The following is a 23,083-nucleotide window of genomic DNA, read 5'->3' on the forward strand; positions in this document are numbered from 1 at the left end:
CAAGACATTGACTCTCCACAATATGCTGGGGTTTTGCTTCGTCTTTTTTTTTTTTTTTTTTTTTTGTCTATTTTATTGTCAGTCTATCAAAAATAATAAAGGGTTGGGTCAATTACTTAAAGTAATAGCACGCCTATTTTCAACAAACTGCATAATTTGAATTAGCATTCATGTCTGTTAATGCAAATGACACATGATGCAGCGTAGTACTAATATGTATAGGGTTGTTCAAACAATTTGCAATAAACATTAATTACATTACTGTCCAATGCACGATAACGTTATTTTTCTTGTCGCCTGTCACTTTAAATGCTCGAGCTCCTTAAAGTCAAGTGGATTCTGATTGGCTGTCAATGTTTTTATCATTCATCAGCTGGAAAAGATTGTTCTGAAAATGATTCCAACAATATCGTTCCTCTGTCGTTATATCATTATAATTGTGGTGTGGATGTCTCTATTCTCAAAGAATAAAAACGATTATTAAAACTTTATAGTTATCGTCCTTGTTGTGAACAGGCCTTTCGTAAGCACAAACAAACCTGAGAGAGAAGAAAGAAATTCTTTAACTTTAAAGAACCTTCTCAACTTTCCAATGTTTGCTGGGGTTTGATGGGTTTGCTGAGACTGAGAGGTTTCCTTTGCATGTAACCAGTCTGTAATCTTGTAACCAAGATGGTCAGCTAATCACAACCTTAGCTCAGAATTGTTGTTCTGTGTTCAAGTCTCTAGTAATGCCAGTGGTTGCTGAACATACAGTAGACTACAGCTGCAAACCAATGCTTTTCTGCACCAACCCTGGACCACAAATTGGCCCTTAGATAAGCCAAAATGCACACTGTATGACATCACTTTGTCAATGAAGTCATTGTAATGATGTCCATGGGTGAATCTCATGCAAACAAGCAAAAGAAATTCAAATAAAAGTCTATTTTAGGTCTGTTTTTTGTTTGTAAATTCTCATTATTACAGATTATTCTAATATGCCACATTACTATAATACAGCACTACAGCTTTTTACACTAAAATACAAATACAATGCTGCACAAAAATACTATAAGGATGTTTAAATGCTTTATATTTTAAAATACTTCATTTTTTTGTAATACATCAATAGGAAATCGTCTTCATTTTCTTCGACTTTCCGGTGGTCTTTACAGGCTTCTTGAGATTCATCCCGATTGCTCAAGCTGTGCTTTCAAATTTCCCAAAATCTTTCATGTGTGGATGTAAAATTAGCACATCTTGAAATCTGATTTGCCAAGACGCTAGTATAAATTACAGTCTCCTGGTTGTCAGACGTATTTTACATTAGCAATTAAACTATGTCAGCAGTCACTTGGGACAAACATGACAAAATGATTACATGTTTAGCTTTAAAGAGTCTCAGCGTGTGCACTGGGCCTAGAATAACCTCTGAGAAGGCAAAACCCTTTATTTAAAAATAACATCATTAACGTCCACTTTTACAACATATTCAATAGTAATGATTGATGATTTTTAGCTCTCATGAACCTCAAACTGGAAACTGCTCTTGCACAAACCTGCAACAATGAGCGCTCACCATATGGGCCATAAACATCGCAATTTAAAGCGAAAGGCAAACCAACAGTGACAAATCTTTCATTGAGCTCCAAGAAGTAAAACCGTGTCTTCAGTGGGAAACTTGTTCTGAATTTATTAGCCAAGACTTATAACGCAAGCCATCGCTTCCAAAATCGTTATACTGTACCAAACAATCTTTACTGCTTTGCAGGGACTAATATTCTTCCAGAGAAATTCCAGCACTCTCTTAATGTGCTCTATCTGGAAGTATTTAAAACAGGAGACTGCAAGTTCAAATCCATCTCTTGATTCATATGCACGTTCACAGTCAAGATAAAGAAGATCTAATTCAACGAGGGACATCTAAAAGAACCGGTTCAGGTCTTCAGAAGTCACCCTGGCTTTTTATGAAAGCTACCTAGGCACTTTTATTATTTTAATGTGCGTCATTGCTGACAATTTTTAAGGGCACATATTATGCCCTTTTTCAACGTCTTTATTTGGTTAGGGTTTTCATGCTTCAATGTTCAAAAAACACCTTATTTTTCCTATATTTTACATTATTCCAGCTCCTCTTTCAGTAACGCTCCATTTAGTTCCTGTCTCTATGAAGCTCCTCCTTCTCAAAAGCACACTGTGTTCTGATTGGTCAGCTGGAACAGTGTGTTGTGATTGGTCAATCGCTTCGAGCGTGTTTGGGTAACTAACTCAACCAGGCCCCGTCACTTTATTCTGCGTATGCTTTGGGCAGGAATTATTTAAATGAGGAATATAATTCGTTCCCAGAAGAAGACTCTAGACTACAATGGAGGCGTTTCAGGGAGTTCAGTAACAGTGCGTACTGACATAGAGAATAACCGTCTTTGGAGTGACTTTGTGCTTTGTAAATTTGCAGAGCTTTTTTAAGCAGCAACATTACACACTAATGAAAGATGTAAAAAGCATAAAAGGACCCCTTTAAATGGCCAAGTAGTCAAGCAAAGTAAGTAAAATCATTCTACCTTGTGGAAACTGCCGTGGAAAACTTTCTTCACGAGGTCGTTATCAAAGGAGACTTTCTGAATTTCCCCTCTGGAGTCCTTATTGTAGAATGAGATGACTCTACTGGAGGCTGAGAACAAAACACACACTTACACATGGCTCTGCACTGAGTACCCAGGCAAATATGAGGCAACAACAACAACAACACAAAGAATCTCCATGCTAATATGAGCTTGATGCACTAAATGGGTTGATTATGCATTTCTGAGCAATTACTGCTATAAATCACTGCAACCCTAAAATCTGGAATCCATTTAGAGGGTCTGGGTTTCTAAATGAGGTTCAGCAGACACCGCAAGGCTGACTGCATGAACACACACACATGAGACAAGGAAGATAACAATGGTGCTTACGGTCAACGGTGAGCCCGACCTCAGGGTTGTTGTTCTTGTCTGATATCTGCCATATATCAAACGCATCCTTGCCGGTGTCGGGAAGGAGACGGAATAGGAGAATCAGCGTGTAGGAGGGAGGAAGACCATCTGGATGGATTTCCCTTTAAAGAAAAATACAGCTCGTTTATCAATACAAAAAAACCCTTTTATCAGCCATAATTTTCATAAAATCGTGTCATTATGCAAAGTTGCTGGGAATGTTGCATGCGTCTGATGACAACAGAAAAAAATGAAAGGCTTTATGCAGATTAATTTGTTGTGCAGTGAAACCAGACATAAATCAAAAAGTGCAGAACAGATTCACATACTGTCCTCTGAGAAAAATACAAACAGACTTGCAGCCTTGAGGAATCGCAACACACTGAAAGTATTTTCCCTTCTCTGGTGCTCAGAGTGTTTCCATTCGAACTGCTGCTTGCCAACCCACGAATACACATCATTAAAGATAAATTAATCAAGCATGCCTTCAGACCAGATCTTCAGTGAGCTCAGGACAAACTGAGGTACTCTGACTACAGCATATTGGAGAACGGCACCATTGAGACAATCAGAAAAAGAAAGCCACGCAAACCTGCCGCAGTTTTGAAAAACCAGCTTTCAATGGATGCTCTGATATGAGATAACATTTGAAAGCTTAAAATCGGACCTTCCCGAAACATCAGTCGCTCTAGGGTTTGTGTGCATAAATTTGTACTTAAAATAATTAAATAGCTAATAAATTAACTTTAAATTTTAGTATTATGTATATTATAGTTTGTTACATATTTTGAATTAGCTTTCACGTTTAAAAAAAATAAAAAAAATAATCATTTTAATTTCATTTAGTTTTATTTTTTAGTAATTTTGTTATGTGCTTTTGCAATTTTTAGTATATATGTTTTTAAATATTACCATTTAATTTATTATTTATATTATTATTTATTAATTTACTTATTATTTTTTATTATTTTCAGTTTTAGTTTTAGTTCAGTTTTAATTTTATGATTTTTCTATCTAATAGTTATATTATTTTTTTAAGTATTATTATTTTTAAATAATTTTATTTAACGACAATAAACCTGACTCTCTGATGCTGGTGTCCACTACATTGTACAGAACGCATCGTTTCTGTACTATTGTTTAATAGTTCAAGACACTATTGTAACAATTGTAAATAGAAAAACTTTGCCAGATAAATTTCTACCACAAAAGCAACCGGTTGGCAGTGACTTCTAGCCACATAAAACTGTTTAAAATAGGATTTTCTCCTCAAAAGTAGCAGAGGATGAATTTAATCTTCAGGTCAATCATGAGAATGTTTTTATGAGTTACCACTGGAAATTTCTGTAAAAATCTGACACTTCATTCTCACAAGCTACTACAACAAACAAGGAGGAAAGCTTCTTGGGGGGAAAAGCTGCCGAGACCATAGACTGCAAGCCCTCTGAAGATGGTTAAAATAATTGTGATTGCCTGAATACCATTACAGTCTGTAAGGGAGCAGCTCAGAAAACACACATGCACTGCAATCCGACCTACTTTGTGGGCTGGGAAATGAATGCGTCCTTATGGAGTCTGTATGCAATGTAACTGTTGAAGGAGCCTGGTTCCATGGAGACGCCGCTCATGCCAGCAAACGTCCTGTCAGTGATGTTAAAAGCCTCCAGCATCCTGAAACCTATGCGTTTTCATCAAAACATCAATCAAGAGATGCATAACAGTGTGTGATGATAGAGGAAAACAAGAAAATGATGATGGGAAGTCATCGAATATGGACTCGAGAGTCGAGTTCTGACCTGGCGATGTGAATCCATCGAGGTAAATCAAAGGACAAGCTGTGGGAAAAAAAAAATCAGGAAATTATTTTACTCTTGTCTTTCATGATAGAGTTCAAGTGAACAATGCAGACTAAAAGAATGACTTCCTACAGGATGTTGCCGTTTCACAGATGAACGTAATGAGGTTGTCTTGGATCTTAGCAAATGCATCAAAGTCATCAACGATAAAGACGTGTCTCTCGCTTGGCTTGCTTCCAATGTTCCTCAGTTCGGCAGTGTCTACGTCTGCGATACCCACCACAAACACACTGAAGCCTGTGGAAAAGACAACACCGAGGCTTTAGGGAGATACATCGCCTGTCAAAACATGTCAAGAACTTGCCCGGGTCGCATTTCACCCCTAAATAAGCAGTTAAATGTTGCATAAAGAGACTGAGGCCATGCATGATCACTGGGATTTGTGTTACCTGCATGCTGTAGTTTAGTAGCACTCTTCTTCACATCATCTTGAGAACGTCCATCGGTTACCACAACCAGAACCTTGGGAACGGTTCTCCTCATCCCGCTGTCTGAGATGAACACCTTATCTCCCACATGCTTCAGCGCAGCACCTAATGCATTCACACACATATACACAGTGCAAGATATTAAGTATTTCGTAGCTTTTGTTTCTGTTTTTGCCCAACAGCATTCAAACACTTAAAGCCCAATTTACTTACAACTTGCACCAGCGCAAACGCTCTTTTGGTGTTAAACTATTGTCAGGAAAAAGTAGCGCTTAAAAGGCATGGACAGAAAGTGAACTAATCCTTTAACCCGTTTTCCTTTATCAGAGTAAAGACATAAACAGTTTAAGCATTAACCAATCAGAACAGCTAGATAAAAAACCTCTGGGGAGCACAGTGTAAGCACAGTAACCTGTGTTCTGTCGACTTATTGCAATGTGCGTGTGATATGCACCAGAAAGAGCCCTTACTCCAGATTTAAGCTCATTCTGCAAACTCTGACACTTTTTTATGACCCAAGAAATTATATAAATGTGTTCTCATGTTGAGTAGCTGAAGCAGAAGTGGTACAGTTAAAATACTACTTATTAAACATCAAATCTCACATAACAAACTGAATAGGCTACTTGGCATCAGATTCATGAATGCTTAGGTTTTGACGTCACTACTGGGGAATGATTTTTTAATAAAGTCTTGCAAACGCGGTTTGCATGAGTTGCCGGTTTATTGGTTTGCATGTAAAAAGGGACAACGGGTTCATTCAAAAAGCTGACGTTTGGGAGATGTTGAGCGTATTGATGTGTACATACACGCGCTCAGTGTATCACAAACCTGTTTTGGTGTTTCCTCCTCTGTAATTGACCATCTGAAGGGCGGACAGAACCATTCCCTTGTCGTGGTAGGTGTTCAGTTTGAACTCGGTTTTAGCTTCATCGCTGTACTGCACAAAAGACACCTGTTTTCACAGAATGAGACAAAACACCAAATGAATCACAGCTCGGTCAGGGAGTTGTGCGCATGCGGTCAGTCACATGACTGCTGAGGGGTCAGTCACATGACTGCAGACGGGTCAGTACCTGCATGCCCTCATGGCTGATGACATCGAAAGCCCCAATCATGCTGAAGACAAACTGACGGACTTTAGCGAAGCTCTCGTCTCCGATGCTCCATGAGCCGTCGATCAGGAACACCAGGTCAGCCTTGGCACCTTTGCACACTGACATTACAAAACAAGATTTAATGAGGTATAGTAATAAATCATATCAACCCTGCTGAATGTACTTTTAACTTCTATCTATCTATCTATCTATCTATCTATCTATCTATCTATCTATCTATCTATCTATCTATCTATCTATCTATCTATCTATCTATCTATCTATCTATCTATCTATCTATCAATCAATTGTTTTATCTATCTATCTATCTATCTATCTATCTATCTATCTATCTATCAATTGTTTTATCTATCTATCTATCTATCTATCTATCTATCTATCTATCTATCTATCTATCTATCTATCTATCTATCTATCTATCTATCTATCTATCTATCAATTGTTCTATCTATCTATCAATTGTTCTATCTATCTATCTATCTATCTATCTATCTATCTATCTATCTATCTATCTATCTATCTATCTATCTATCTATCTATCTATCTATCTATCTATCTATCTATCTATCTATCTATCTATCAATCAATTGTTTTATCTATCTATCTATCTATCTATCTATCTATCTATCTATCTATCTATCTATCTATCTATCTATCTATCTATCTATCTATCTATCTATCTATCTATCTATCAATTGTTCTATCTATCTATCTATCTATCTATCTATCTATCTATCTATCTATCTATCTATCTATCTATCTATCTATCTATCAATTGTTTTATCTATCTATCTATCTATCTATCTATCTATCTATCTATCTATCTATCTATCTATCTATCTATCTATCTATCTATCTATCTATCTATCAATCAATTGTTTTATCTATCTATCTATCTATCTATCTATCTATCTATCTATCTATCTATCTATCTATCTATCTATCTATCTATCTATCTATCTATCTATCTATCTATCTATCTATCAATTGTTCTATCTATCTATCTATCTATCTATCTATCTATCTATCTATCTATCTATCTATCTATCTATCTATCTATCTATCTATCTATCTATCTATCTATCTATCTATCTATCTATCTATCTATCTATCAATTGTTTTATCTATCTATCTATCTATCTATCTATCTATCTATCTATCTATCTATCTATCTATCTATCTATCTATCTATCTATCTATCTATCTATCTATCTATCTATCTATCTATCTATCTATCTATCTATCTATCTATCTATCTATCTATCTATCAATTGTTTTATCTATCTATCTATCTATCTATCTATCTATCTATCTATCTATCTATCTATCTATCTATCTATCTATCTATCTATCTATCTATCTATCTATCTATCTATCTATCTATCTATCTATCTATCTATCTATCTATCTATCTATCAATTGTTTTATCTATCTATCTATCTATCTATCTATCTATCTATCTATCTATCTATCTATCTATCTATCTATCTATCTATCTATCTATCTATCTATCTATCTATCAATTGTTTTATCTATCTATCTATCTATCTATCTATCTATCTATCTATCTATCTATCTATCTATCTATCTATCTATCTATCTATCTATCTATCTATCTATCTATCTATCTATCTATCTATCAATTGTTTTATCTATCTATCTATCTATCTATCTATCTATCTATCTATCTATCTATCTATCTATCTATCTATCTATCTATCTATCTATCTATCTATCTATCTATCTATCTATCTATCTAACAATTGTTTTATCTATCTATCTATCTATCTATCTATCTATCTATCTATCTATCTATCTATCTATCTATCTATCTATCTATCTATCTATCTATCTATCTATCTATCTATCTATCTATCAATTGTTTTATCTATCTATCTATCTATCTATCTATCTATCTATCTATCTATCTATCTATCTATCTATCTATCTATCTATCTATCTATCTATCTATCTATCTATCTATCTATCTATCTATCTATCTGTCTGTCTATCTGTCTGTCTATCTATCTATCTATCTATCTATATTTTTTTAAAGAAGTCTCTTATGCTCACAAAGACTGCATTTATTTTATTTAAAAAGTACAGTAAAAACAGTAATATTGAAACTTTTCGCATTATTATCAATGTCGATCCGTTGTGCTTCTTAATATTATTTGTGGAAACCATGATACTTTTTTAGGATTACTAGATGAATAAAAGTACAAAAAGAACAGCATTTTTTTGAAATATAAATCTAACATTATAAATGTCTTTACTGCATCTTTTGATCAATTCACCACATCCTTGCTGAATAAAAGTAGTAATTTCTTTTTTGTTTGTTTTTAATCTTACTGACACCAACATTTTGAACTGCATTGAATAAAATGCACAACATAATCCAACCATGAGATTATCAGCATTAATATATGAAAAAGGTAATAATGTTTGTGCGGTGTCTTTACCCTCGAGTGCTCCCGGGATGGAGGGTGGAGGTGGGGGAGTCGGAGGCAGTGTTGGGGCTACGGTGGGCTTCACCACTACAGAGAGGAGAACGCAGACATGAGGACACAGAGAACAGAGCCGTGGGACTGAACTCTTCTGAAGGCGTCAGGACTTACATGTGCGCTCTTTGACGCTGACTCCTGGCCCCTCCTGGTTGGGGGTCTGTGTGTAGACTGTGGCGTTGTACAGCGCGTCTGGGGTCAGCCCGTCAAAACAGTACTGGCTCTCGGCAGCGGTGATAGTGACCTCCTGACCTCCACGGTTAGCCGCTAATGATGACAGAAGAGGAGCAATGTGAGGTTATACAAACGCTAACACTTTATTTCAATAGTGCATTTTAAACGAGACGTAACTGTGCAACTACTGTAGGTCTGCTCAATTATGGCAAAAATCATAATCACGATTATTTTTGGTCAATATGATCAGTCTTATTTCATGATATGTGACCCTGGATCACAAAACCAGTCACGAGTCGCACTGGTATATTTGTGGCAATAGCCAAAAATACAATGTATGGGTCAAAATGATCGATTTTTCTTTTTGGCCAAAAATCATTAGGATATAAAGTAAAGATCATGTTCCATGACAATATTTTGTAAATTTCCAACCGTTCATATATAAAACTTTATTTTTGTGAGTGAATGCAGCACAATCGCCAACATAAATGGACAACTTTAAAGAAGATTTTTTTCAGTGTTTCGATTTTTTTGCACCCTCAGATTCCAGATTTTCAAATAGTTGTATCTCGGCCAAATATTGTCCTATCCTAACAAACCATACATCAATGGGAAGCTTATTTATTCAGCTCTCAGACAATGTATAAATCTCAATTAAAGACTGGTTTTGTGGTCCAGGGTAACATATGAGTAATTTTAAATATCAGTGAAATTTCACAATTATCCATACTTCAGCAAAGCTTAATACTAAGTGAACTAATGAAAGAGAAAGGTCCTCAAAATAATTACATAAGACAAGTAAACAGTCAGCAATACAGGAGCAAAGAAACTAATTACAAACAAAACAGACAAATACATACAACAGAACAAAAATACAAGTTTTAGTTTTCAGGAAGATGTACTAACAGTGGTATTCAGATAAGTGATAGCCTAAATGTAATATAACACTACATAGTCTTACTGTATACATTAAATATAGATTAATCCTTATTAAAGCTATTAAAGTTATTCAGTCAAGATCAGTGAGTGATTTTCCTTTGTCATTTGTTGTTTGATTATCATTAATGACAGACTTCAGCAGGTTTATTAGGCTGCTGTCACTTTAAGAGCTAATGCACGGATCCAATATACTGTTACACACGTTTTACTTAGACATAACCGGCTGGGTTTATGTGAATACTCTTTGGCGTTTTTGTGCGTATGCGTTTAGGCGCGTATCCGAAGCACGTTTGCTCATCCGCGTTTGGCTCCAGCTCGGAGCGTGCGAGCAGAAAGCCGTCTGGGGAACAGAGTCTCTATTGAGACTTATTCGGCTGATTTGGATGTTAAATGTGAGTTTTTTTATGAGGAATGAAAGTGAGTGCAGCAGTCCATAATTATCTGTTTTCATAATCGTTGGAAGCAAAAATCGATTACGATTAATCGCACAGCCCTATGTGCAGCTGCATGTCAACTAGCAGTCACTAGAGTATTAGTAGATGGTCTGTTTAATATCTGCTAACTCTTTATTTTGATGCTCCCCAACAGACATTTTACTGACTGTAAGAAACGTTTCAACTACATGTCAACTTATTCTACTAACCCGAACCTAACAGTCTACTAATGAGAGATAATTGACATGTTGTTCCAAATTAACAAGAGGTCGTTGATGTAGTTGCAAAGTCACTTATACATGTAATTAGTAGAATGTCTAATATGGACTCTTGAAACCGTATAACAGTAGCTGGAATGTGAACAAAATGCAGCATTTTTGTTTAGTGAATTTGTCCTTACGATTGAAAGGATTGACTCTGAGCCTGTAAGAGGTTGCCGCCCGATGAGGAGTCCATCTGATGCAGAATGAGTCATAGCCGACGTTGTATGTGTTGAGGTCGGTCACATTGAGATACACTGCAACGGTAAACAGCATTCCACAGTTTAAACAGGCATCTCTAAACAATCTGGGAACATGTCCATAAAAGTTCTCAGTTGAAGGAACAAGCACGTACAGGTGGTTCCCTGTCCGACCAGAGCTCCACTCATGCCTGAGTCATACTGAGCATAAACCTTCAGGTCGTACGTTGTGCCAGACTGGAGGTTGGGCAGGTTGTGTGTAGTAACATCTCCAACAAACACTTCCATGGTGTTATCCGTGCCTGGAACAACACGCAAAACACAGAGCTTACCAGACTGTGTCCCAGTTTGACCTACAACATGATGTCTAGAGAATGACGACATGGTAAAATGGTCTAAACCTCTCTTACCCGCTGGTGTGTAGACCAGCTTATAACCGTTGACACGCACAGGCACAGGATCCCAGGACACACGGAAACGAGTGTACCACTCGTCTGACACACGCAGGTTACGAGGCTCCAGGAGACCCACTGAAGGAGACGTGCCACAGAAACATTCAATATGAGCAAACACATCTTACCAGTGTGTGTTTACAGGAAACAGCATTCTACTTATCAATTGATCTGTTTGTCCAGCATTTTATCTATCTATCTATCTATCTATCTATCTATCTATCTATCTATCTATCTATCTATCTATCTATCTATCTATCTATCTATCTATCTATCTATCTATCTATCTATCTATCTATCTATCTATCTATCTATCTATCTGTATATCTGTCTATCTATCTATCTGTCTGTCTGTCTGTCTGTCTGTTCTATCTATCTATCTATCTATCTATCTATCTATCTATCTATCTATTTATCTGTATATCTATCTATCTATCTAGAATAGAATCTATCTATCTATCTATCTATCTATCTATCTATCTATCTATCTATCTATCTATCTATCTATCTATCTATCTATCTATCTATCTATCTATCTATCTATCTATCTATCTATCTATCTGTCTGTCTGTATATCTATCTATCTATCTATCTATCTATCTATCTATCTATCTATCTGTCTGTATATCTGTCTATCTATCTATCTATCTATCTATCTATCTATCTATCTATCTATCTATCTATCTATCTATCTATCTATCTATCTATCTATCTATCTATCTATCTAGAATAGAATCTATCTATCTATCTATCTATCTATCTATCTATCTATCTATCTGTCTATCTGTCTGTATATCTTTGTCTATCTATCTATCTATCTATCTATCTATCTATCTATCTATCTATCTATCTATCTATCTATCTATCTATCTATCTATCTATCTATCTATCTGTCTATCTGTCTGTATATCTTTGTCTATCTATCTATCTATCTATCTATCTATCTATCTATCTATCTATCTATCTATCTATCTATCTATCTATCTATCTATCTATCTATCTATCTATCTATCTATCTATCTATCTATCTATCTATCTATCTATCTATCTATCTATCTATCTGTCTGTCTGTCTGTCTATATCGGTCTGTCTGTCCGTCCGTCTGTCAGTCAGTCAATCGATCGTCTGTCTGCTTGTCTATTTGTCTATCTATCTTTTTTTTCTGTCTGTCTGTCTGTCTGTCTGTCTGTCTATAAAGCAGTAACATGAGATAGTGTAACCATCCTCACATGTTTTTCCATCTCCAGAGAGACTTCCTCCAGGGCCTTCTTGATAAATGGCCTCTACGTTGATGTTGTAAGGAGTGTCTGGATCCAGGTTTTGCAAGATGACAGAGTTTCTGTTGCCAGGCACGCTTGTCTATGAGAAAAACAGCAGGAAAAAACGCATACAGTCAGTCAAATGATGTCCACGGGTCATGATTATACATGATTATACATGATTATAAATATCTAATGTAAACATTATGTCCTTCATAATCACTACTATAAACTTCAACACCACATACAAATTCCTCAATGGGATCCCCAGTGGTGGGTGCGTAGGCGATGCGGTACTGAAGCACGGGTCCTGCTGCGTGCTCCCAGCTCACGGACAGCGTGCTGGTGGTCGGGTCATACACACGCAGGTTCCTGGGGCCACTGCGGGGCACTGCCATCAGAAGAACAGTCAAAATTATCCCTCAAAATAATGCATTAGAAGACAAGAGGATCATTCCCAAGAAAATGAGCCATTTGTGTGCTATTTGTGCCCCTATGACTTACTACAGAAATAAATAACAACCATACTGAACTTACTTACTGTATGCCTCAGAGAGCTAGTAGTTCTCTGTCATGGGAAAGGTTATTATGATCATTTTTTTGTGCAGAAATGTTTTGGCACAAGTGTAAGGTGGAGCACTGCTTAGTAAAGCCATGTGATGGAGTTGAAATTATGTATTGAGTTAGGATTGTGGGAAATAGCTCGAGAATTAAACATTTGACATTTTGATGATAAATCTGATAACAATCCTTGTTGGGAAAGTTGGGAAATTAGATTTCCTGAAATTTTAGCAGCTACCCTTGCAGCTGAAGTATAAATACATGAAAATCCTGACATTTCACTGCACAAATGGCACTGTGTCCTGAGAATGAGCCATGAACACCTAACAAAGGGCTTCCTGCACTCAGACTCACGTGTTTTCCCATTATCAGACACAGAGGAGCCCTCTCCGTCAGCATACAGGGCCACCACACTCACAGAGTACGGTGTGTCTGAATCCAGCTGCTCCAGCAGGGCAGTGACGGTGTTCCCTGGGACAAGGACCTTACAGACAATAACAGAGAGGAATAGTTAACCACCAGGGAGTGACACAGACGCTGTCTTTGTTAACTAGTGACATCTGAGACTTCAAATGCTTTTGCATTGATTAATGAGTGAATCTCACAAAGGACATATGCAAGTCACATTTCACCGCCAAATCAAAAGGAAAATCAAATGGGTAAAAATGATATTGTTAACTAAATTAAACTTATTTTAGGATCATCAGAACAACATTTGCTCCGTGTTTAACCAATGGTCTGTCTATCTATCTCTTTTATCTACCTAAAGTTGATCTATCTATCAATCAATCTATCTATCAATGGTCTGTCTGTTTAGATATATTTTTTTTCATTATGGTAATAAGCAAAAAAAATCATCAAAGTACTTTTGGGGGGTTGGCACCAACATAAAAAGTGTTTTTGTCATCGTGTGAGCCACACTGGTCAAAATGTTTAGATGTGTTTTCACCATGGAAATATTTATTATATACAAATTTCATGTTTTTTTTCTACTGTTTTGTCTGTGTATCACACTGAGCATTTTAAATACAGATTCAGACAGTAGGTAAAAAATGTATGAATTGATGTAAAAAAATATACAGTAAATTTCTTTTTGCAGAAATGTGTTACATGTAAAATGAAATGTAAAAATTGTTTATTTTTACACACCCTATTAACATACATATCTTCCTTTTGCTCTTCCATGACAAAAATTTTCAGTTTACACATTTCAACAAAAATAAATGTACTGTAAAATTAAATGTATTTATACAGTACAGATGTACAGTAGCTGTTGCTGTTCAGAGTTGTGATGTTCCTCCATGATCAAAAATGGTGGTGATTGTGCTGTCAGCAAACTCCATATATATATATATACATATATATATATATATATATATATATATATATATATATGGGTTGATTGATAAGATTGTGATTCCTATTAATTACAACGGCAGGCTATTGGCCAATTTAGCAAACATTACAAACATTCCATGTCATAAATATTTATGGAATATAACATGTCTGACAGATTTTGATCACACGGTGAAAAAATGTTTAGAAGTTGTGAAGAGTTTCACTGAGAATCAACTCATCAGTTTTGATCAACAAGCCATGTGCATTTAGTCATTGTGCAAATTGTAGACAATTGTACTTACTCTTTTGCACACATGTGCCAAAACACATGCAATTTGCTTAAATCAATGAGAAATTCAAATCTGATGTGAACAAGAAACTAATTATTCAGAGATCTGAACTTGTTTCTTTGAGAAAAAAAAAAAGTCATTTGAGAATTGAGCCAAAGCGATTGAGAAAAACTGTACAATCTCTTACGATCAAACAGCAGAATTGCTGGCTTTAAAGTCTCTGATATATTACACCCTGAGAAAGAAGCTTGGCTGTTTTTCTAGACATGACTTCTTGCACTTACTGATGTTTGAGTCACCACTGATTTCCAACCCAATCATTAGCGATCACTTTCTCAGCCGATGCAAAGCAAGAGGCAGCGGAAACATTCCTTTGATGTGTTAATGGTCTCTCAGTTGTAGAGATACGAGTGAATGACGTGCTGACAGTGGCAGGCAATCACCTCCTTTCACCGCTCTTCACAATGCCAGGTCATGGGGGTCACTGAATTCCCAATTAATGACATGGGAACTCCCTTTTTTCACTCCTGACAACACTATCCTTTATTCTGAAAATTGAGACCAGTTGACGATTGAACTTCTGTGCTTTGGGTTTTTTCAGTGTTTCAGTGGAAAATTTGAAAGAATTCATGTTGAAATGAAAGCGCAGAGAATTTCTGACTCAATGCAACTGATTTGGAAAACAAGCCATAGTAACGGAAAACGTCCATAACAATTTTCCACAAGGTCTTTGTGGCTGCAGATAAGAAGCTAGCTCTGTTAAGACACAAGACAGAATGTTCGAACTCTGTTTTCCTCTGTGCTGACATAAAACGGGTTTGGGCTGATGCAGATTTGCCACAGCTGCTTTCTTTACGAAAGGGTCTGACAACAATCAAAGCCGTTTATGGGTTTTCGGAGCTTGGCGAAAATCCCTCTCAGGCAGTGAAGTTCATGTGAGAATGAGGTTACACGACATTAAAAAACACAAACATCTTTGCAGAGGGACCGAGTGCAAACAGACCGTTGCACTCAAAAGTGTCACGGCGGTATTTCCCGTACGTTCTCTCTCGCGAGCCTAACGACAAGGACTTACAGATTCAGAGGGCCGGGTTCCAGAGAGGGGGGCGTAGACGACCCGATACTGCAGCACTTCTCCGGACGCCGGCTCCCAGCGCACGTTCAGGGTGTTTGTGGTGGGGTTGTAAACCTGGATGTTCTTGGCAGGGGTCCGCACCACTGTTTCAGACATGAGCGGGAGCAGTGTCATAAAACCAAAGACAGTAAAAGGAGTGAGTGGTTAAAGAGGTAAAGTAGTGTACAACTATTTACAAGACCCTGAAAATAAGGATTTCCTACTGAACGTCTGGGTCTAAACACAGTAGTAGCAACGGAAGTTTCAATGTCAACCACTACAGAATCAAATGAAACATTTCTAAAGGGTCAAGAGAGACCCGTCTCATGTTTGGATAAATGTCCAAACTCAATTTGGTTGATACACAGCATTTGAGTTAGTCTCGAGCAGTGTTGGGTAAGTAAATCTAAAAAAGTGATTAGTTACTAGCTATTAATTACATCTTAAACAGTGTAATTAGATTACTGTGCTAATTACTCTCTCTAAAATGTATTGGATTACTTATTACTAATTACTTTCTAAATGCCATATCAAGCTCAACCAGTTGAACAATACAAGGACAGACACGAAACTGCACTTTTGATTCTTTTAAACAAACAATATACAAGTGCATATTATTATACTTGAACTGACCAAAGTATTTAAAACGAGAAGGTTACATTAAAAACATCCATTTTTACCTAATATAGTCTATACAGTATTTAATGCAATTACATCAGAAGTAACTGTAATTAAGAGTAATCCCTTACTTTGCTTTTTCAAGGGAATTAGTAATTAGATTACTTAGTAATTAATTAGACCCAATATATTGATACTGATATTTTGAGCCATTTGGCTTGATGAGTTTATTTTATTGCACTTTATCTATTTGTGTCTGTAGATTTCAACTACAATTCATATAGTATCTTTAAAGGCCGTTTACTCAAAATAATCTTTTTTTTTTCACATGCACTGAACCGGAAAACTCCACTGCACCAAACTTTACAGATTTATTCTGAAGGTTTTTAAAGTGGGGTTTCTTCATATATCATTTGCTTGACTGTATACATTTCATTCCTAAAAACATTGTGCAAATTAATTTTATTCTGGCAGTTTCTTTTTTTTTTTTGATAATTGAATGATAAAAGAAGATTTCCAAAATCCTTTCTGTAAAAACCTTTGACTCTAATATGTCACTAAAATGAAACACATTTTGAAGCTGGCTTTACCGAGCGTTCAGTAGATAATTATGGAAGCTTGTTTTCGTCACTGAATAAAGAATAAAAAAGGTAATTGCGACTTTTTATCTCGCAATTCTGACTTCTTTTTTTTTTCAGAATAGCAACTTAATTTCTCATAACTGTGAGATATAAACTCGCAATTGCGAGAAAATGTCACAATTGTGATCTGACTTTTTTTCTCAGAATTGGACTCTATAACTTGCATGTTTATATCTCATAATTCTGACTTTATAACTTGCAATTGTGAGAAAAAAGTCCGAAATTGTAAGATAAAAAGTCGCAATTACCTTTTTTTTGTATTCCGTGGCAGAAACAAGCTTACATAGATAATGCCTCATTTGCATATTTAAACATAACATTTCAGTACATTTTCATAACATTCTCAATGTAATCAATCAACCAGGGAAGTACGGTGATATCTACTGTAAGTTGAAACTTTTTACCCTATTCAACTGGGGTGTCTTGCCTAAACAGTAAATGTGCACAGCATCAGGAATCATGACAACATGGAAACACAAAGCCTATGGAACGGGCTTTAGATTCCCAACAGCAAAAACCCTGATTCTAGTTTTTAAACAAAACTAACACTTGCATTAATGTGGCACAGCCACACAAAGAAAACTGGAAAACAAAGTAACGCAGATGATGGGAAGCAAACCACTGGTGGAAAAACAGTGACGCCAACAAAAACCTGTTAGTTTGACTCCAAAAAGAGGAGCATTGAGCTGACAGCAGTAAATAAGGGTGCTTTTATGTCCTTGCACCTCCCTGGGTTTTACATTTGGTGAAATAGATTGTTTTGTAGCCCTCGCTCCAGCATCTCCAGTCATTACACCCCATAAAGAAGGCTCATTAAGCCCAGCCTGGAGTCACATTAAAAGGGTTGCCAGCACATCGGCATTCCTCCCTTGGTGATCAATCCAATAAAGCTGACACAATCTTTGGGCAAGTCTCTGAGATTCTATTTATAGGTGCAAAACTTTAATGGTAAAGCCAGATGATTTTCTGTGATTGGGGAGTATATGATGGATGAGTTTGGGAATTATTTGCTTTCCAGTCATGCTAAAATAAGAAGAAGCTGCATGAACTCACAGGTTTTTCCATTCTCCGACATGCGCCTGCCCTCTCCAGGAGCGTATACTGGCACTACTGTTACGGTGTACTTGGTGTCAGACAGCAGGTTCTTCAGAACTGTACTGGTGGTGCTTCCAGGAACTTGAGCCTAAGAGAACAAACAATAACAGGTTTTTATTGTATTTTTTTTCTATGCACTTGTCCAAGTGGTTGCCTGGCTATTGCTTTGTGGTTGGTTATTGTCCAAGTCAAAAGAGCACAACCATAATTCTCGGTGATATTCTGGCCTTCAATGCAAGACTATGGGATTTTTGCATTTTGCAATTGAAGTCCCCCTGTGATGAAAATCAAGCTTTTAATGTTGTTTATGTGTCTTTGTGGTGTTTTTAATATGCTTTAAGACAAACCATGTGTAAATTCATAAGTCGACAGCATTGCTGAGTATTTCCTCCTTAAAACTGCAGTGAACCAAAGACAGTCTCAAAAATACGCTTTGAAATCGCTGGTGTTTCTGACATCACAAACTACCTTGTAACCAATCAGATCAACGTGTGATCGTCAACCAGTGGATCTCTGAGCTGTGTGCGTGAGTGGAGGCGGGGCTCATTTGCATATTAATTTTCAGTTTAAATATGTAATGAAAATTAGTTTTAAGGGATAAAATGATTGACTACAGGGGGACTTTAAATCTGAGTCCTGAAGCAAAAGCTCCTGAGAACTTTCCTAATTAGATTCCTAATTCCTAATTTGATGCAATACAATTCGCCAAAAATCACACGATGAAAAAAAATCAGGTAAGTAAACATTTAACATTAATACTACTCATACATTACAAAAATGAGAACGGTAACACTTTATTTTACAGTGTCCTTGTTACACATTACATGTAGTAACTGTAGTAATAACTATAAATTATGCATAAAAACTAACCCTAAACCAAACTTAATCCTAATCCTATAGTAAATACATGTAGTTAATAAATATTACTCAGCACTTGAATGTATAATTATGTAATTATGCAATTATGAATGTATAATTAAACGGTACTAACAAGCACACCTTAAAATAAAGTGTAACTATTAGAAAATATGATTTAAAAAAAATAAAACATTTGTTTTTTCACAAAACATGAACGTTATTACTGTATTATTACTGTATAATGTACATATATTTTTATTTGAATTATTAAATTTATTGTACTTTCTTGAAGCATAAACAGTATAGTTCATAAACAGTATAATTCACATGCACGAACTGCTAAAAATGAAGGAATAAAGCATTTGCCAAATCCCAAAATGTAAACACCCTCAAAGGGTAGTTGAGAAACTGACAACATAAAATAATTTTTTTATCTTATGTTTATTTTGGTTCTGTGCACCTGCCTTAAGCCTTTAAAGTCACGGGTCAAATTGACCCGCTAACGTTACAATTATATTACAGTTTTTGAGCGCACATTCCACAACACCAGGCATGTTCATGACCCTAAATGAGAAACAGTCACACAATTTCAAGAAAAACTCCTTAGCCACTGTTTCCGACAGTGTTGCGGGTCAAACTGACCCGGAACATGATGTAATAGTTAAGAGGAGCCCTGGGACGTACCATGTCTTCTGCGCCCCCTGTGACGGGCTGGTAGTAAATCCTGTACTGCCGAACGCTCCCCTCAGCCGGCTCCCAGCGTACATTCAGAGTGCTGACCGTGGGGTCCGTGACCTGAAGGTTTCTCACACTGCCCAGCGGTACTATGGGAACACACAGAAAACTCTATTCAGCGTGTCAGCAATGACCTAATTTATGTAATTTACATACTATTTGAAAATGCATTAATGTAGCAGGGTGAGCAACAGGTCCAGTGAATGCGGTGAAGTCACGTGTTTGGTCACGCACATGTCTTTCCTTGGCCAGAAATGTCTTTGACATCTCCACTCGCGTAGATTGCAGCAACAGTGATGGAGTAGGGAGTATCTGGAGTCAGTTTCTGCAGAATAACTGTGTTTTTCTTTCCTCCAATTTGTGTCTGTGACAGAGAGAATGAATTGTGTTTATTGTGTAAATCCATTAATTGAAATTAACTAACAATGAGCAGTTCATTTGTTACGGTATTTATTTATTGATCTTTGTTAATGTCAGTAATAAAAATACAGCTGTTCACTGTTAGTACATGTCAGCTCAGGTGCATTAAATAATATTAACAGACACAACTTTTGATTTTAATAATGTATACGTAAAAGTTGAAATGAAAAGATTAATAAATGCTTTAGAATTATATATCATTGTTAGTTCATGTTAGTTAAATAATACAGTTTCCTAATGTTAACAAATTAAACACTGTTGTAAAGTTACTAGCCACTCGAATTTTGACTTCGAAACCATGGGGGAAAACGGCCATATAGATATATTTTTATATTATCTCATAATTTGGCAGCAGGAATATTAGGCTGCCGTCACTTTAAGACCTGATTCACTGATCCATTATACTATAACACATGTGTTTTCTTTCTCAACTGTTTACATTCACTTAAAACATAACTGTGTTTACATAAATTCTTGCCAATAGCGGCATTTTGACATTATTTTGTATGTATTTGACTGATTAAGTGCAATACCGAAAGTGTTTATTTTTGACAATACTACATTGCACGTAGTTTATTACTTCAGATGCCTTTTTAAAATACTACAATTAAAAAATAATAATAATAAATAATAAATTATATATATATATATATATATATATATATAAATAAATATATACCCACCAAATGCGTGTGTATTTCAGCAGTGGCGTGTAACGCAGTCACTCCCACTAGACACTTTGGCAGGTTGAAATTATATAGACTATGATATATACAGTATATAGTCTATATAAAGTTTATATTAGTCTTTATAAAGTTCAACCTGCCAAAGTGTCTAGTAGGAGTGACTGCGTTACACGCCACTGCTGAAATACACACGCATTTGGTGGGTGTTAATGTCAAGCCCTGTTGTTGTTAAGTGTTACCAAAATAATTTTGACCCATTCCTCAGACTGATAAAGCAAACAAGAATGCATTTACATTTACTCTAAATTAGATATTCAACTAAATCGATGGACGTGTCATAATAGTTTTCTTTGGTAATCAACAGCATGTCACCAGAATAGTCCATTAAATAAGCTAAAAACAAGCGCATTAATGTCAGGAACAGCACATCACAAATCTGATTGCAGATAGGATTGTTTTTCAGCAAAGCAAAACAGCGTGCAGTTTTACGCTGTTATTTCTGTGACTGCTGCCAGTGTCAATCTGCCTTCTTGATGAAGAAAACAGAGGCTGAAAAATCACTGCAATGATTTTAGAACAGAAAAACAACACATCTGCACCTACGCCATGAAAACATGGAAAATAATAAGATGATAGCTGATCCTGAAGACAAAAACATCTTAAAACTGCGTAAGATTTGCCGTTCTCCATGCCTGGCCTGGTTTGCTGGTTTGAGAGTGGTTTTGGGTAAAGTGCCAGGCTGGGAGACCAGCTTAAACCACATCAACCTGTAGGGAATATTAAATGTGCTGTTCCAGCTAGTGCAGCTATTCATATAAAATATAATGTCAACAAAACTATAAATAATTTAGATTAAACCTATTCCTGTGCTGTACAGTGACAGCATTTACCTAAAGACTACAGGTCTAAGTTAACAGTGTGAAGGTGGTGGATTTTATTCAAGACGTTCCTGTTCAAATTTTTGAGGTCGGTAAGATTTTTGGGAAGAAATTTCTCACGTTCACTGAGGCTCTAATGTTTGTAGAATTTAAAATAATCCAAGACATTTGCATGACTGTTTTTCTACCCCCTCTTTCAGAGACAATGACCATTTGGAGTTCCTAAGGCACAGAGGGGCTGATAGTGATCTAGGCATGCAGGCCAAATGTTTGTACTTTGGGGGGTCGATGAATTGTCACACCTTTAGTACAGTGGTGGAAGTGTAATTATCTGATTGGTCAGTTTGAATGTCTCACAGTTGCGTTTTGGTCACATGGTCAAGGAAAGGATAAAACAAGATTGTAACTGTTGCTCTGTCTCTTGGATGCTCTGGCTATCTTCTTCTCTGGGTCCCTTTCTTGGGGGCTCCTCTTTATCTCTCTCTCTATCTCTATCTATCTCTCTCTCTCTCTCTCTCTCTCTCTCTCTCTCTCTCTCTCTCTCAGGTAACATTTTTCATATATGCTGGGTACAATTAATAATATAAGTTATCATCATCTCATACATATATTTTGTAACTATTTTAGGTGTAACCATAACCATAATTTGTCATTAAACCTTTTCAATTGCAACTAATGTGCTAACTAGTTTTGATTCGGATTTGACTTTGAAGTGCTACATATTGCAATACAATATCATCACTATCTATAGCAACGCTCTCCCACAAATATTAAGCTATTGTAACTGCACTTATTTCCGTCGTTGGTATAAGTGGCAGTGGGTGGTTAAAGACAAGAAATGTGCAGTTTTCTACCATCTTGCCAATAACGTTTCTTTAGGCGTTCGGCAGTTCTTGCAGCCTGAACCACTGCAGGAATTCCACCCTTACAGATGGTGCCGAAACCCGGGATCCCTTGCAGTGTGTTTTCTGAAATTTCACTTTAAACAGAATGAGGACATTTTTCACAGTTGATTTTGTGAATGGATTAAAGCTGACCTTCTGACCATGGGATGGGTAAGTCTGTTTTCATTGTTTAATGGTATGATAGGAAATGTCTCCATTTGCATGAATTGAATGAAACAGAATTTAGAAGGTTTTGAATAGCTTTAACAGTCCCATTACTGTATAATTTGCACATATTGTGAATATTCAGATCTCCTCGGGGATGGAAGGGAACAAATCTGATAATAGTGATGTATTGTTTGCTTTATGGAGCAAAAAAGTTGA

General features: G+C 36.3%; 1 protein-coding gene across 3 annotated transcripts in view; it reads right to left on the reverse strand.

The window, feature by feature from the left end:
* col12a1a (collagen, type XII, alpha 1a) overlaps window positions 1-23,083 on the reverse strand; it is a 100,831-nt gene that overhangs the window by 17,665 nt on the left and 60,083 nt on the right. For all 3 annotated transcript variants that reach the window (XM_081347447.1, XM_081347445.1, XM_081347446.1), the window contains 20 exons: window positions 20,066-20,195; window positions 19,781-19,920; window positions 18,197-18,326; window positions 15,846-15,988; window positions 13,497-13,626; window positions 12,830-12,972; window positions 12,552-12,681; window positions 11,281-11,400; window positions 11,026-11,172; window positions 10,811-10,927; window positions 8,978-9,130; window positions 8,822-8,896; window positions 6,318-6,457; window positions 6,073-6,196; window positions 5,203-5,346; window positions 4,886-5,050; window positions 4,754-4,792; window positions 4,497-4,635; window positions 2,937-3,079; window positions 2,544-2,653 (listed from right to left, as the gene is read on the reverse strand). In XM_081347447.1, the coding sequence (XP_081203573.1) occupies window positions 2,544-2,653; window positions 2,937-3,079; window positions 4,497-4,635; window positions 4,754-4,792; window positions 4,886-5,050; window positions 5,203-5,346; window positions 6,073-6,196; window positions 6,318-6,457; window positions 8,822-8,896; window positions 8,978-9,130; window positions 10,811-10,927; window positions 11,026-11,172; window positions 11,281-11,400; window positions 12,552-12,681; window positions 12,830-12,972; window positions 13,497-13,626; window positions 15,846-15,988; window positions 18,197-18,326; window positions 19,781-19,920; window positions 20,066-20,195 (2,562 nt within the window). The remainder of the gene's footprint in view (window positions 1-2,543; window positions 2,654-2,936; window positions 3,080-4,496; window positions 4,636-4,753; window positions 4,793-4,885; window positions 5,051-5,202; window positions 5,347-6,072; window positions 6,197-6,317; window positions 6,458-8,821; window positions 8,897-8,977; window positions 9,131-10,810; window positions 10,928-11,025; window positions 11,173-11,280; window positions 11,401-12,551; window positions 12,682-12,829; window positions 12,973-13,496; window positions 13,627-15,845; window positions 15,989-18,196; window positions 18,327-19,780; window positions 19,921-20,065; window positions 20,196-23,083) is intronic.

This window comes from Scardinius erythrophthalmus (genome assembly GCF_964197995.2).
Source record: "Scardinius erythrophthalmus genome assembly, chromosome: 19".
Lineage (NCBI taxonomy): Eukaryota > Metazoa > Chordata > Actinopteri > Cypriniformes > Leuciscidae > Scardinius > Scardinius erythrophthalmus.